At 53.5% G+C, this 14,146-nt stretch overlaps 1 protein-coding gene across 1 annotated transcript in view; it reads right to left on the bottom strand.

The window, feature by feature from the left end:
* Window positions 1-14,146, bottom strand: part of WNK2 (WNK lysine deficient protein kinase 2) — a 138,106-nt gene that overhangs the window by 65,417 nt on the left and 58,543 nt on the right. Inside the window, exons 8-9 of the mRNA XM_025360589.1 lie at window positions 6,394-6,685; window positions 1,413-1,612 (exon numbers count right to left, since the gene is read on the bottom strand). Coding sequence (XP_025216374.1) covers window positions 1,413-1,612; window positions 6,394-6,685 — 492 coding nt within the window. The remainder of the gene's footprint in view (window positions 1-1,412; window positions 1,613-6,393; window positions 6,686-14,146) is intronic.

Below are 14,146 nucleotides of genomic sequence, written 5' to 3'. Positions count from 1 at the left end.
AGGAGGCCAGAACAGCCCATGTGCCCACGCTCAGATGGCATCAAGAAGACGGGCCACAGTGCTGAGTGTGCGAGTGACAACCAGCATAGCCAAAGCACCAGGCAGGAGCTGCTCGCTAGGGAAGAAGGAGCTTGGCCCAGAGTACACAGTGGCTGCACGTGTGATGTCCCTGCTTGGGCTTCTTGGCTCACACGGGAGGTGAAACAGCCCACCCCATAAACCACCCTCTGAGGCCGGACACAGTGGCTCACACCTGTAATCCCAGCACTTTGGGAGGCCGACGAGGGAGGATCACCTGAGGTCAGCAGTTCGAGACCAGCCTGGCCAACATGGTGAAACCCTGTCTTTACTAAAAATACAAATATTAGCTGGGCGTGGTGGCATGTGCCTGTAATCCCAGCTACTTGGGAGGCTGAGGCAGAGGAATTGCCTGAACCCAGGAGGCGGAGGTTACAGTGAGCAGAGATTGCGCCACTGCACTCCAGCCTGGGCAACAAAGCAAGACGCCGTCTCAGATAAATAAATAAACAAACTACCCTCTGAGGGTACCAATCTACTGCCTGGGGCTCATGGGCAACCCCTCCGTGGCTGGGCACTTGGGACTGCAAAGAGCAATTGTTTTGCTTTCTTTCTTTTTTTTTTTTTTAGTAGAGACGGGGTTTCACCGTGTTTTGCTTTCTAAAGTGTTTTGAAAAAATCAAAATAAAAAAATACATGCCGAATGTGACCCCACTCATCTTAGTCTTTCCCGTGGGAATCATCCCGCACGCGTCGTCACAGCCCGAGGCTCCATCACTCCTTCGCCACACATGCTCCCCGAAAGTGTTCCCCTCAGCCCCGCCCTATTTTCATAGCTCTGACTTTAACCACTACACAGTATGTGGGAGAGAAATGCCAGGAGCCCCTCAGGAGGCTGGGCAGTGAGATCGAATCTCAGGTTTCCTTCTTACAAATGATGCTTTTCCGTGATCTGTGGAACAGTCTGGGATAATGTCGCAGACCCAGGGCAAAGTCAATGGGTATCATGACTGGGGCTGTGGGTTGTCACCATTATCACTGTGCCCGCCCCCCAGGGGGAACCACTCAGCTCTATCACAGCCTCCCAGACTCTGGGTGTCCTGGGGTCTCTTTTCCAAGAGGGTGTCTTTCCTATCTAGTAGGTCTTTACAGGAACATCAGGGCTACTCGGCCAGCAGTTCCGCAGCTGGCAGCAAGGACGTGGCTTTCCTCTGGGCCTGGCTTTTGAATGTCTCCCCAGGGGAAGTGTGACTGGACACTGACCACAGGCCACTTTTAACGCTGACCACAGTGCAGTGCAGCCTGGACAGCCCATCATAGAATTCAGAGCCCTCAGGGCCCTCAGAACAGATAGTGGGGATGGGGAAGGGGGTGGGAGTGGCGCTCTGACTCACCGCAGCTGTGGGCTGCTGGTAGGCCCCCAGCGAGGGCAGGCTCTGCGGCAGGAGGGGCCCCTCACTCACAGGGGGGCTGCACACACACGGGGCCGGGGGCGGCGCTGCGTCGGCAAGGGAGCCAAGCACCACGCTCTGCTGGCTGCTCTGCGAGTCCGAGTACACGGTAGAGCCCTGGCCGCTGTCGAAGGTGCTGTCCGCTGGAGAGGACAAAAGCAGGACTTAGAGTGGACATCTCCAAATATCACATGAACGAACATTGGCTCATCTGCATAGTTTCTTCTGCAAAATAAAGGTTTGACTGTTTCTCCAGATCACATAAATAACCGGTGCATACTGTTTATACAATTGGCTGCTACAGAACTATACTTGGGACGCTGTCACTGTGCCTCACTCCAACACTGCCCATGTCTGGCCAGCATGATGTCAGGGCAGGTACATCGTGCCAACCCTCCCACAAGACAGGTACCCACAACCAGCCCGCCACGGCCTGGGGGGCAAGCACACATTCCAGCTCTTAGGGGAACAAGGGACTTGGGAGGCCAAAGGAACGTCCAGGGTAAGAAAAAGCTGACGTCTTCACTGTGTGGGATTGAGGTCACGTGACCAGAACTAACTTGGCTGGAAAATGGGGCCAAGGTGTCCGAACACCCACAGAGAGGCCTTGAGAGGGAAATGCACCCACCATTCCCCTGTGCAGTGGATGCAGTGGCAGGGGTGGCACCAAGCGCCCACGGCCTGAGCTCCCCCAGAGGCCTCACATGGCTCAGGCTGGCCTGGCCCCCATCAAACCCAAACAGGCCCACCCGCTAGCAGAGGCGCAGACAGGACCCCGGTGTGCCTGGAACCATCTTCACCTGTGGGGTCATGCCAGCCGAGGGGAAAACGAAAACCTGTCTGAAACGGTACTTTGGGTTTACTGCTTCCAGAAGCCAAAAGCTACAGAAACTTTAGAATTTACCACTTACAAACGCCACTCTATTTTCGCGAGGAGCTGCATTTCAGACTATTGTGTCCATTTATAATTTAAACAAAGGGGAAATCCCGTTGGCTTGGCGTTAAAATAACTTTTCCCAGGAATGGATACAACCTATTGTAACCTAGGAAGACATAAGAAATGCTGAGGTTTAATTGAGCAAAACCAATCAGACAGGCAGCTCTGATTTTTAATGAGCTGAGTGGTCATAAAGTGGTCATTTCCACTTGGAGAGGGGAGGGGAAAGGAGGATGGGGAGGAAGGGGAGAACACGTATGAACCCGACAAGTCTCAAGTAGAGCGATTCTAACCATATGTGTAGCATTTTATTTTATTTTTTTTATTTATTTATTTTTTTGAGACAAGGTGTCACTGTCATCTGGACTGGACTGCAGTGGTGTGATCACGGCTCACTACAGCCTTGACCTCCCAGGCTCAAGCAATTCTCCTGCTTCAGCCTCCCAAGTAGTTAGAACTACAGGCATACACCACCACACCTGGCTAATTTTTCTATCTTTTGTAGAGATGGGGTTTCACCATGTAGGCCAGACTGGTCTCAAACCCCTGGAATCAAGTGACCCACCCACCTTTGACTCCCAAAAGGAGCCACCATGCCCAGCCCCACATTTTACATGTTTAAAGTGAATATGTGCTGAGCACAGTGGCTCACGCCTGTAATCCCAGCACTTTGGGAGGCCGAGGCAGGAGGATCATGAGGTCAGGGCTTTGAGACCAGCCTGGCTAACATAGTGAAACCCTGCCTCTAATAAAAATACAAAAAAAATCAGCTGGGCATGGTGGCACATACCTGTAGTCCCAGCTACTCGGGAGGCTGAGGCAGGAGAATTGCTTGAACCCAGGAGATGGCAGTTGCAGTGAGCCAAGATCCCACCACTGCACTCCAGCCTGGGTGACAGAGCGAGACTCCATCTCAAAAAAAAATTAAAAAATTTAAAAAATAAAAAATAAAGTGAATATGGGCTGGGCACGGTGGCTCATGCCTGTAATCCCAGCACTTTGGGAGGCTGAGGTGGCCAGATCACTTGAGGTCAGGAGTTCAAGACCAACCTGGCCAACAGGGCAAAACCCCATCTCTACTAAAAATATAAAAATTAGCCGGGCATGGTGGCACATGCCTGTAATCCCAGCTACTAGGGAGGCTGATGCAGGAGAATCACTTGAACCTGGGAGGCAGAGGTTGCAGTGAGCTGAGATTGTGCCACTGCACTCCAGGCTGGGTGACAGAGCAAGACTCCATCTCAAAAAAAAAAAGAAAAAAAAAGTGAATGAGTTCATTACTTACACAATTAAACATTTTAGAAGACATTTTTGAAACTATTGGCAAATGTGCTACTACAGTCATCAGCTGCTTAAATGGAGTCACCAAGGAAGCCCCTGCTTGGTCAGGACACTTGATGGGCAGTTTAAGAAAACACAAGGGAAAACTGTAAAAACTGACATACTGTTGCATCTTCTAATGCACTAATGTGTGTCTATGTGCCAATCTTGTTACACAGACCAGGTTCTTCTTGGATTATGGGGTTCCTGCTCTTACCTGGCACATCCGAGAGCAAGGTGAAGAAGGCTATGTGGGGTGCTATCCATTATGAAACAGAAGGGGATAAGGGTGTACATGTGTGCACACATGTGAATGTGAGTGTGCAAGTGCATATTCACGTATGAGTGCAGACATGTGTGCATGTATGTGTGCATGTGAATGTGTTCACATTTGTGGAGGGTATTCGCATGTATACATACATGTGTCCATGTGCATGCAGGGTGGGCATGCATGTGTACACACACGTGGGGCATGCATGTCTGTGTGCAGGTGTTCACGTGTGAGTGTCCACATGTATGTGCATATGTATGTGTGCCTATGTATTTGTGTGTGTTCTATGTGTGCCTGTGTGTGTTCTATGTGTGTGGTAGGCTACATGTTTTATTATTGTTTTGTATTATTATATTTGTATTAAGATGCAAAATTTTATATTAAAAATTTGTAATTTTGTATTAAAAATACAAAATTAGCTGGGCGTGGTGGCTCACACCTGTAATCCCAACACTTTGGGAGGCTGAGGCGGGCAGATCACAAGGTCAGGAGATGGAGACCATCCTGGCTAACACAGTGAAACCCCGTCTCTACTAAAAATACAAAAAAATTAGCTGGGCGTAGTGCCGGGCGCCTGTAGTCCCAGCTACTTGGGAGGCTGAGGCAGGAGAATGGCGTGAACCCGGGAGGCAAAGCTTGCAGTGAGCTGAGATCCAGCCACTGCACTCCAGCCTGGGCAAGAGAGCAAGACTCCGTCTCAAAAAAAAAAAAAAAAAGTGTTTTTGAGAAGCATGGCCATGGCCTCTGCACAAAACACACAGAATCCTTCTCAGTCAGTCTGGAAGTGGGCCTGTCTGCAGAGAGAACACCCACACCTGAACTGCAATCATCAGTCCGTCAATGTCTCCATCTGATTTTCCCACAGTGGATCAAACCTGAATTAGACTATCTGACCACAAGCTAAACATATAGAAATATCCTCAAACTATGTCTCTTCAAAGTTCGAAAAAAGGAGATTTTTAAACTCCCATCCTAGAAATTGTTTAACCCACAATTATGATTTAAAAGTGTGTGTGTCGTGCTGTGTCGGACATGAATTTTTTCTTACAAAAAGTCTGTGCTCTTTAATTTTTTAGATGTATCAGAAAATGGAGCAATAATGTACCAATTTTATTCTCCAAAGCAAACCTGCGCAGGTTTGAGTGACATAAATAGTAGGCGAACGGTCTCGACATGATGACTGCTTGTTTGAATTTAAATAGCCTACTTTCAAGAACTAGCCATTTCAATGATAAATGAAGGACATGCATATTAAATAAATTAAACAGACTATTTCAGTCTTTGCACATGAATGATCTGAAATACTGGCCCGGGCAGGTCCCTTGGCTCTGTCATTCTATCCCATGTGTATTCACAGAATGAACAAAGCCATGTTCCTCGGTCCTCAGCTCACTGCTGAGTTCTTGGGATGTGGAAGGCACAGGCAGGAACTTTTCTGCCTGTATGTGCAGAAGATGCTAGGTTCTCCCTAAATGATCCTAGGTTCTGCCTGTATGTGCAGAAGATGCTAGGTTCTCCCTAAATGGTCTTAGATGAAGGCTGATCCAAAGTGATTCCTGCCAATTCATCAGTAACACCCTGCTGAAAATATACAAAAGGTCCTAAAGGTTTTGCCTTAGAAGGGAGATACTACTGGGGATGGCAGATCCCCATGGCAACACCACAAGCCAAGCCAGCAAGCAGCACACTCTGTTCCCAGGACAGATGTCCCACCAAGCAGCCGCAGCCGCCACCTCACCTGGCCTTCACATTCCCCCCAAGGGGCCAGAACTGTCATTCTCAGACGGGTTAAGGAACCTGCCCCCAGTCCACAGATCCATAGCAGAGAGTGGGACTGAACTGGCTGTACCAGACCCCGCTGGCTCAGGGCCCATCTGTCCCCATCTGTCCTGAGAACATGGACTTCTGTGAACCTTAATCTCCTTCTGGTTACAGACCATCGGGAAATGCTGAGAAAGCCCCAGTCCCTTCCCTGAAACGGGGCTCACCCATATCTAGAGTCCACACCTTGCATGGTGGGCCGGGGGGACCGGCCCCAGGCTGGTCACAGAATCAGGCCCTGCACATCCCAGTGCTTGGGTCTGCTGGCCCCACCACCCTGAAAGTTGCTCTCTTATGAAGTTCACGACATGCCCTGGCACCAAGGGTGCTGGCAGAAGGCAAGCCTGTCATGGGGCACAGGCACCCAGGCAGGACACCCGGGAACCACCTACAGCTAAAGCAATCACCCACGCTATGTGAGGACAGCTCAGAGCTGCACCATGTCTCCTCCGAGGGGATGCTATGCTGACCCCCTTCCTCACAAAGCATTCCAATAAAGAGAGAGGACTTCATTTTTCTTTGCCCAATAGCTGGTTTTTACAGGCTAGGTGGGAGGGGTACCCCTGAGCACTCACAGGCCAGGGAGGTGGCGCTGGTCGGCAACGTAGGTGGCAGGAGGTGCTGGTCGGCCTCTGGCTCCTCGGGCTCTGGTGGCCCGGGCTGCCCGGTCTGTGCATGGTAGGTCACCTGGACCTGCAGGGGCACCGGTGGACCCCTGGTCTTGTCCGGGCTGCCCACATCCTGCTGCTCCTTGGGCTGCAGCGCAGGCCAGATCCTCTCCCGCCGCCACTGGATCAACGCCACACGGTCACGGATGGACTTGGCCACGATCTTGACGTCACTCTCGTGGAAGAATCCAGACTCAATCTGTAAAGGCAGTCACGTTGTCAGCATCGCAGGGGATCAGCCCACGCCGGCCCATACCCCTTACCTAAAGTGCTTTCCCATCATTGGTTCATCCACATAGGACACACTCGCCACCCCACTGCCACTGAGCGTAAAATCCGCGGGGCCAGCTCAGAGATGGCATGGCAGGGGTTTGCCAGGCAAGGCAAAGGAAGACCACCACCACGCAGGCCTGACTTGCCTCCCGCAGAGTCCGCACCAAAAGCGAAGCAGAGCAGCCCCTGGACCAGACTTCAGGGCTCCCTGAGCTCCCGGCCACCCCCGGGCTGGTGGCGGATGGGATGGAGCTCCTGCTTGTCTCCATGCTCAGAAGTGGTGACAAGGAGCTTTGGGGCTAGCATTTTCCTGAAATGTCTCTGAGTCTGGGGCTGCCCAAAGATGGGGAACGGGGCCACACCCGAGTTGTAGATGGAGGAAGGATGTGCGTTTTGTATTAGACCAGTAAGGTATGCACTGATGCCTGGCAAATTTTAAAACTGATTTACCAAGCAGAACCTTGAGGGCATTTGTAAAAGAGCCCCAAGGTCTCCAGGAAACATCATGAGCTCGCAGAGAATATTCGTGGAATAACTACCAAGCTCGCAGAGAATATTCACGGAATAACTACCTTCTTTCTTCTGATGAAAGAGATCCCTTTGGAAGGGGCCGCTCTTGCCAGGCTGCAATTGTAGTGATCACAAACACATGAAAATACGGGAGAACAAAGATTCCAAATCCACCTGCGCTTCCCCTCCCTTCCTGAGCACCTCAGTTCTAAAGGCGCTAGGTCAGGCTGGACCAACCAGGCCTCTGCAGTAGGGCAGAGGTGCCCATGCAGGAGGGCATCCTGGCTTCAGGGCAGTGCCAGGCGCAGAGGGAGTCACAGCTGTGGGGGAGGGGAGGTGGTGACAGCACCACTGGAGGCCGGCGACCCCGCAAAAGTGACCAAACAAGAAAATATATAGGAGTAGTGGACGCCAGGCTCCTCAGGTGTGGAGAGGTAAACATTTTCAACAGGAACCTTTTTGCCGGGTGGGAACTGGAGCTGTTGGTGTGAAGCGCACAAGAGACGTGAATGAACACAGACAAACTGCACAGGCAGACTCACACCTTCGTGGTGTAAATGCACAGACACATGTGTACTTGTGAACTGAGTTCACCAGGAGGACCCACAGCAAGGAGCGCACGGAGCTCAGCCAGGACAGGAACGCAGTGAGGCTCCACGAAGCGGCAGCTCCCGGCTCGGCAGGAGAAGGACAGGATGAGCTTGACAGTGAGGACGTGCTCAGAGTGACAGGGACGTGCAAAACGGCACGGGAGCCAGTGCCGAGGGCCTCCCGCTGGCAAATCTGGGGCATTTTGAGCATCAAAATGCACAGTAACACAATGACGGTTTGAAGGACATGTCCACAGACTCTGACACGCATTTTCCATATGGGGGTGGTAGGAGGGACGAGGTGTCACTGCTGGTATCAGGTGGGGGACGGCGGGTAAGTGTGGCCTCTCGACCTCCATCTCTCCCTCCCTCTGTTTCTCCTCTGTGGCTCCCTCACCCAGTCTCTTTCCCTCCCTTTCCTATGGATCATCTGCTCTAGGGGAAGCCATGTCACAAATGACCCTATGCAGAGGCCCTCCTGGCAGAGAACTGAGTTCTGAGGCAGGGTCTGAGACTGCAGCCCTGGCCAACACCCGATCCCACCTCACTGGGGCCCTGAGCCCAGGCACCTGATCCCTGACCTCCAAGGCTGGGGCCAGGGCGTTTCCAGTGACTCGCTAGGCAGCAATGGGACAGCTCATCCGTGGAGCAGGACCCATTGAGTAAAACAGAAAACCGTGAGGCCACAGACAGGTAAAGAAATAAGCGGGAAGCTTGGTGACAAACAGATATTTCCAGCGCCCAAACGTTCTCCATGAGTCACGTACAGTTGCAAAAGGTGAGAGGAGCTCCACTTAGAGAAGCCACAGGCGCCCTGCACCAAGCTCAGAGCCAGCATCTGCCTAACCGGCAGGTGAAGCCGTGCACCCCTGGAAAACACATGCAAACTCAGCCCCTTCCACGAGATTCCTGTGGAGACGCAAGACCTGACTGTGACCCACCCACGAGGGATGCCTGAGCCCGTCCCTAGGGACAGGACATGGAAGTCAGGCACAGAAGGGGCCCAGAGGCCTCGTGATGGTGTCACTGGGACAACTGGGGACCTGAGTGGCCCGAGGATGGGAGGATGGGGCTGAGGATTGACGGTACTTCCGGATGCAAGACTGTGCCCTAGATTCAGGAAGCAGACATGAAAGTATTCAGGGCTTCAGGGGAATCAGGTCAGCCACTTAGTCTCAAATGGTTCGTGGAAAATAAATGGTTCTTTGTAGTGTCCTTGCAATTTTTCAGTGTTTGTGATTATTCAAAAATCTTTGTTTCAAAAGACAATTTTTTTCCACAGAATGACGTTCCCTAACAAAAACAGCTGCGGTCAGTCTCCCCTGACTCAGAAGAGACATGAGTGGGGTGGGGGAGGGGGGTCAGTGAGGTGGGACAGAGAGTGACAGCTCAGTCAGTGGGACCTGCCCACACTCAGGGTCACCACTGGCCCCAAACCAGCCCCAAGGCCACTCAGCAGCAGGGCAGCCCAGCTGGGAAGGAGGAGAAACGAGGCACCAGGTTCTCTTCTGGCTCAGAGTCCAGAGCGGACTCTTTTCTAGGGAGCCCCAGAGAACGGGCTCCAACCCTAGGGGGTCTCACAGGGAGGCCGAAGCAGGTGTCCCTGTCACTGGCACCCAGGGGCAGGTATGCACAGCCTGCCAGACCTGTTTGGCCCAGGCCTCTGCTCCTAGTGAGCACGTGGGTGAGGCCATTCCTGAGGCTCCATGTAGCCTCAGGGTCATATCCAGGGCGTGGCCCCACCCTTGCCCACCTTGGCCCAGATACGTGACCAGAGGCTGCCGAGGCCACGTCCTCCTGCTGCCGTTACTATCTGCTGCTGGTGCCGCAGCCCGCAGCCCATTTTCCCTGGAGACTCTGTCTTCATCATCACCCCCAGCCTTCCTCTCTAAAGTGTTTCTTCTATTTTTTTTCCCAAACAGGAAAACATTTAGCCATGGTGAGTGCCACACAGGCACATCGCATTATCAGGAGAGTATGAAGGTGGAGGGGAGGGCTGGCTGGGAATCCCCTTGGGGGCCGACTCCCAGAGTCCCTTCCAGATCGAAGCTGGCCCAGGCCCCACAGAGCCCGCTATTTCCTCTGTCTCTCCCTGGGGAGCTCCATCTGGCCCCTTCCATCCGCCCAGTGGAACTCGTTGAGAGGTGACTTCAGGGGAAAGAGAGCTCTGCCCCATCTGCATCCTCTCCCACCCTCAGGGTCCTTCCAGAAGGAAGTCTCACCTGGATTCCGGAACATCTCTAAGACCCAACACCTGCTAATCTCAGGGACTTTTGTTTGTTTGAGACAGAGTCTTGCTGTCATGCAGCAGCATATGGCTCACGGCAAAGGCCTCCTAAGCTCAAGCAATCCTCCTGCCTCGGCCTCCCAAAGTGCTGGGAAGACAGGCGTGAGTGACTGCACCCAGCCTAATCTCAGATGTTAGGAACAAGAGCGGCCTCAGAGCCAGGTGCTAGTGTCTCTCTAGCCTCAGCAGATATACAGACATCAAGCTGTTTTCACTGCATCATGGCAAGGCCCCTCCAGTCTAGGGCCCATGGCAGGGCTGGTGTCAGGACCCCAGGGAGGCCAGTGACGGACTCTGGTGTCTGAAATGGGTGGGAAGGAGGAGTGTGAGGTTAGAACCTGGAAAGGCCCCATAGAGACCCAGTGTCGACCTGCCAGGGCACACAAGCTGTTTCCAGGGAGTGAGGCCCAAGGTGGGAGCATGTAGCTTCCAGCTGCTGTCAGGCAGCTCTTGAGGTGCTGCCTTCCCTGTTCTTAGCAGAGTGGGGCGGGTGCTGTTTATTGTTGTGCTTTAGCCAAGCACAGGTCGTGTCCCTTCTTCTTGGATGCTCTATTTCACAGGAGACATGTCTCACCATGAAAAAAAATGTAAAAGATGCAGAAGAGGGTGAAGATGCTGGGGCCAAGGGGCCTGTGCTGTGAACTGACACAGGAACACAGCCCCAGAGTTCAGCCAACTGCTGGGGTGGGGACTTGTGTGGTGACGGGTGCAAGAGGCTGTAGGTTAAAGGGACAGCTGCATCCTCAACGACCCTGCAGGAGGCGGGCGGGGCTGGGGAGGCCGAGTATTCATGTGAATGAAAAGCAGGGAGGAGTCGGAGTCTTGTGAGAGAGTCTCCTCCTGCTCGCCTGTCTCGGGAACAGCTAGACAAGGCCCAGGGCAGGTTCTAGGCTTTGCCACCTTAGGACAGAACCCAAGACAGGCAAGGAGGCCATGAGGTCCGCTGGAGGCAGCAACACTGCTCCTATAGAATCCTGGGCCCCTCCCCAGGCTGCACCACCCATATTGGAATCAGCGCTGAGCCGGCTGTGATGTCCCCTCTGCCGCTCAGCCATCGCTGCAGCACTTAGCCTCCTGACACGGCTCCCCAGTCCCTCGTACCCTGTCCCCCCAGCACTGACCAAGCATAAACACATTCGTGGAAGGAACAAGAGCGCCTCATTCTCCTGTCCTTCCTGAGCTGTCACCACATCAAAACCAGGTCATCCAAATGTCCTCCTATCCTTGCCATTGGCCCAGACCTCAGCACTGGGACAGAGGTAACTCCCTGCAAGGCAGAGCCAGCACAGCTGCCCCAGGACCTTCCTCATCCTCACTTGTGCGTGAGACTCCCAGAGGTCATCCTCATCCTCCCTCGAGGCCACCTTCTGTCCTCTCAAAACCTCAGCCCTCCCACCAAGCAGCCAGCCAGGTGCCTCCAGAAAGATGTTCTTGGCCTGCAGCCACCATCTCAGTCCTTAGCTGGCAGGCTGTACACAGCCTGTGCAGCACCTCACTTAGCACTTGCTATTTGCATTGAATGTGTGAAGGGACAGCTGTATTACATCAGCAGAGAAATGGTGCACCTGAAGTCACAGGACAGATGTGCTGCTAATTATCCAAAAGTAATTCACAGCAAACTTGGAGCAATTCGATCTGAAAATGTACCTCTGTGCACCACACAGTCATCGAGAGCCATGAAAGATCCTCCAGGAAGCACAGAGCTCATCAACCCCGTTAGATCTGCTCATAGCAGAGGCTTCTGTGTCTGGGTCAGGGATGTGACCAGAGACAACCCAGATGAGAGTGGGCCAGGTGGGGACACAGGTGGCCACTTTGCAGCATCTGGGGTGATGGTGCAGCCAGCTTGCAGGAGCCCCACAGAGAAGCCAGCCTGGGCATCACCCCACAGTGGGATGCTGTAGCCATCCTCATTGTGCTATCACAGCCCAGGACATGGGCCACTGTGCAGGGGAAGGCAGAGCCCTGGCTGAGGCACTGGCAGCCTGAGGAGGCATCTCCTCCAATCCAAGTCCCAGGTGCTGAGGCCCTGCACTCAGGTCCACACCAGAAGCACCCCATCCTACAGCTGTGGAGAGGCTAGGAGCAGTAGGAAGCGTGCCAAGACCCCAGCAGGACCTTAGCTCATGCAGCCCAAAGCCCTCAGCCCCAGGAGCGGCCCCGTTCCACCTGCTTCCTTCCTCGGGGATCACAGTTGCAGGAAGTCCAGCCGAAAGACCGCTGCTCCCTGCACTGACCTCATGGCGTAGCCTATACCATGTGGCCCACTGAATCCCTCATGCACCACACACCAGGACCCCCACGGACAAGGAGCTGCCAGGAGGAGCAGAGTCTGTGACAAACATGCAGCTCACTGCACCCCAGCGTTCCTGGCTCTGAGGGCCCACGCACCTTCACGGCATCGCCAAGCCTCAGTTTCTGCACCTGACTGAGACCTTCGCAAGAACCTTCCAGAGCAGCCACCCCTCCCACTTCTGTGCAACCCCCATCCAGGTATGATCCACTTCCCCTTACTGAGACCCAGCCCGGCCTGGAGAAGTGAAGCTTGGGAAGAATCATCAGCCTGGAACTGGTGACTGACGGACATTTTCAACACACGTCACATATTCAGGAAAAAGCTTATTTAAAAGACAGAAAAAAGGGCGAGCACCTTTGTGGTCAGGACACATGAGCCGAGGGCTCTCCGCCATGAGCACACTGGATTTATTTCTGCTCGGGTGTTCACTGAAAATACGCAACTTTCCTACCCTGCAATATGAACCGCCTTCTTCCCAGCCTCTCGTGCCCACTGGTCTTCCCCTTTGTGACTCTGTTTTCACCTGTTCCGGTGCAGACATTCCTGTCCTTCGTATCAAGTTGTCTGACTTAATGTCAACATTTGTTCATGTTTTGTAGCCAACAACAAAGACGTCTCTGTCTGTCTCTAGGCCGTGCATGAGGGTTCTCAGGAGGCAGTGTTGGCCCTGGGGCCCTCCCAGGCCAGGCTCCCACCACTGTCCCTCTCTGGCGTCCACTGCCCAATGCCCAGCAAACATGCCCTATCTGCAGGGATGTGACCAAAGCCCGCTTGTCCAAGAACTTCTAACAGCCCCTGGCCCAGGGCAGCAGTGCCCCACGGCAGCAGTGCCCCACAGAACATTCCAGGCCAGAAACGTCCTGCATTGCTCAAGACAAGAACCACTAACCACCCTTGGTACTGAGTACTTGAAATGTGGCCAGTGGGACTGAGAAAGTAGATTTTAAATTTTAATTAATTTATATTTTAATAGCACAAGTGGGCAGTGGCGATTTTACTAGATGGCAGAGACCTGAGAATCAAGTCAGAATAATCTAGATCCATCCCACCTGCTGTGCCTGTCCCCACATCCCACACAATTCCCACTCCATCACTGACCCCCTGGCATCGTCAGCGTGGCCTCTCCTCCTACCACTGCGTCTGGACCACTCCCACTCGCTTCTGCCTGTGCCTGTGGCTCTGTCTCTTCTGCCCCTCATTCCAGCCGGCTCAGTGCCCCCTCCACTGAGGCCCAGATGACGCCCCAGCACAAAGGGGCACTTCTGCTGCCCGGCCCAACCACTCCTCATCCACAGAGCTGAAGATGATGGGAGGAGAAGGAAGAAGAAAAGAGGCGGGAAAGGTACCCCCCACCCGCCCTTCTAGGTAGAAAAGTCCCAGATCCCAGAAACCCAATACAACAGTGCCCCAAACAAAAGGAAAGGCAAAGATCCCAAACGCAAAGCCACCACATTGGCACAAAGTCAGCAAGAGTCCGGCAAAGCAAGCGAGGCCTTTCTGACAAGTCAGAGGTCCTGGGTTGCTCTCTGCACACCCACCCTGACTTCCTGCACTGCACTGGCTCGGAGCTGCTAATCCCCGGGGTGCTGTGCCCTTGAGCGGATTCCCACTTAGGCCACCCCTGTGCAGACCCTAGGCAGACGTGACCGGGCTGTGAGACCTCAGCTGCCCACACCTGCCTGGATGGCACCGCCACACCCGCCG

The sequence above is a fragment of the Theropithecus gelada genome, chromosome 15, assembly GCF_003255815.1.
Source record: "Theropithecus gelada isolate Dixy chromosome 15, Tgel_1.0, whole genome shotgun sequence".
In the NCBI taxonomy this organism is placed as follows: Eukaryota; Metazoa; Chordata; class Mammalia; order Primates; family Cercopithecidae; genus Theropithecus; species Theropithecus gelada.
The sequence above is the reverse complement of the archived record's forward strand: the minus strand, read 5'-3'. Positions and strand labels throughout refer to the sequence as shown.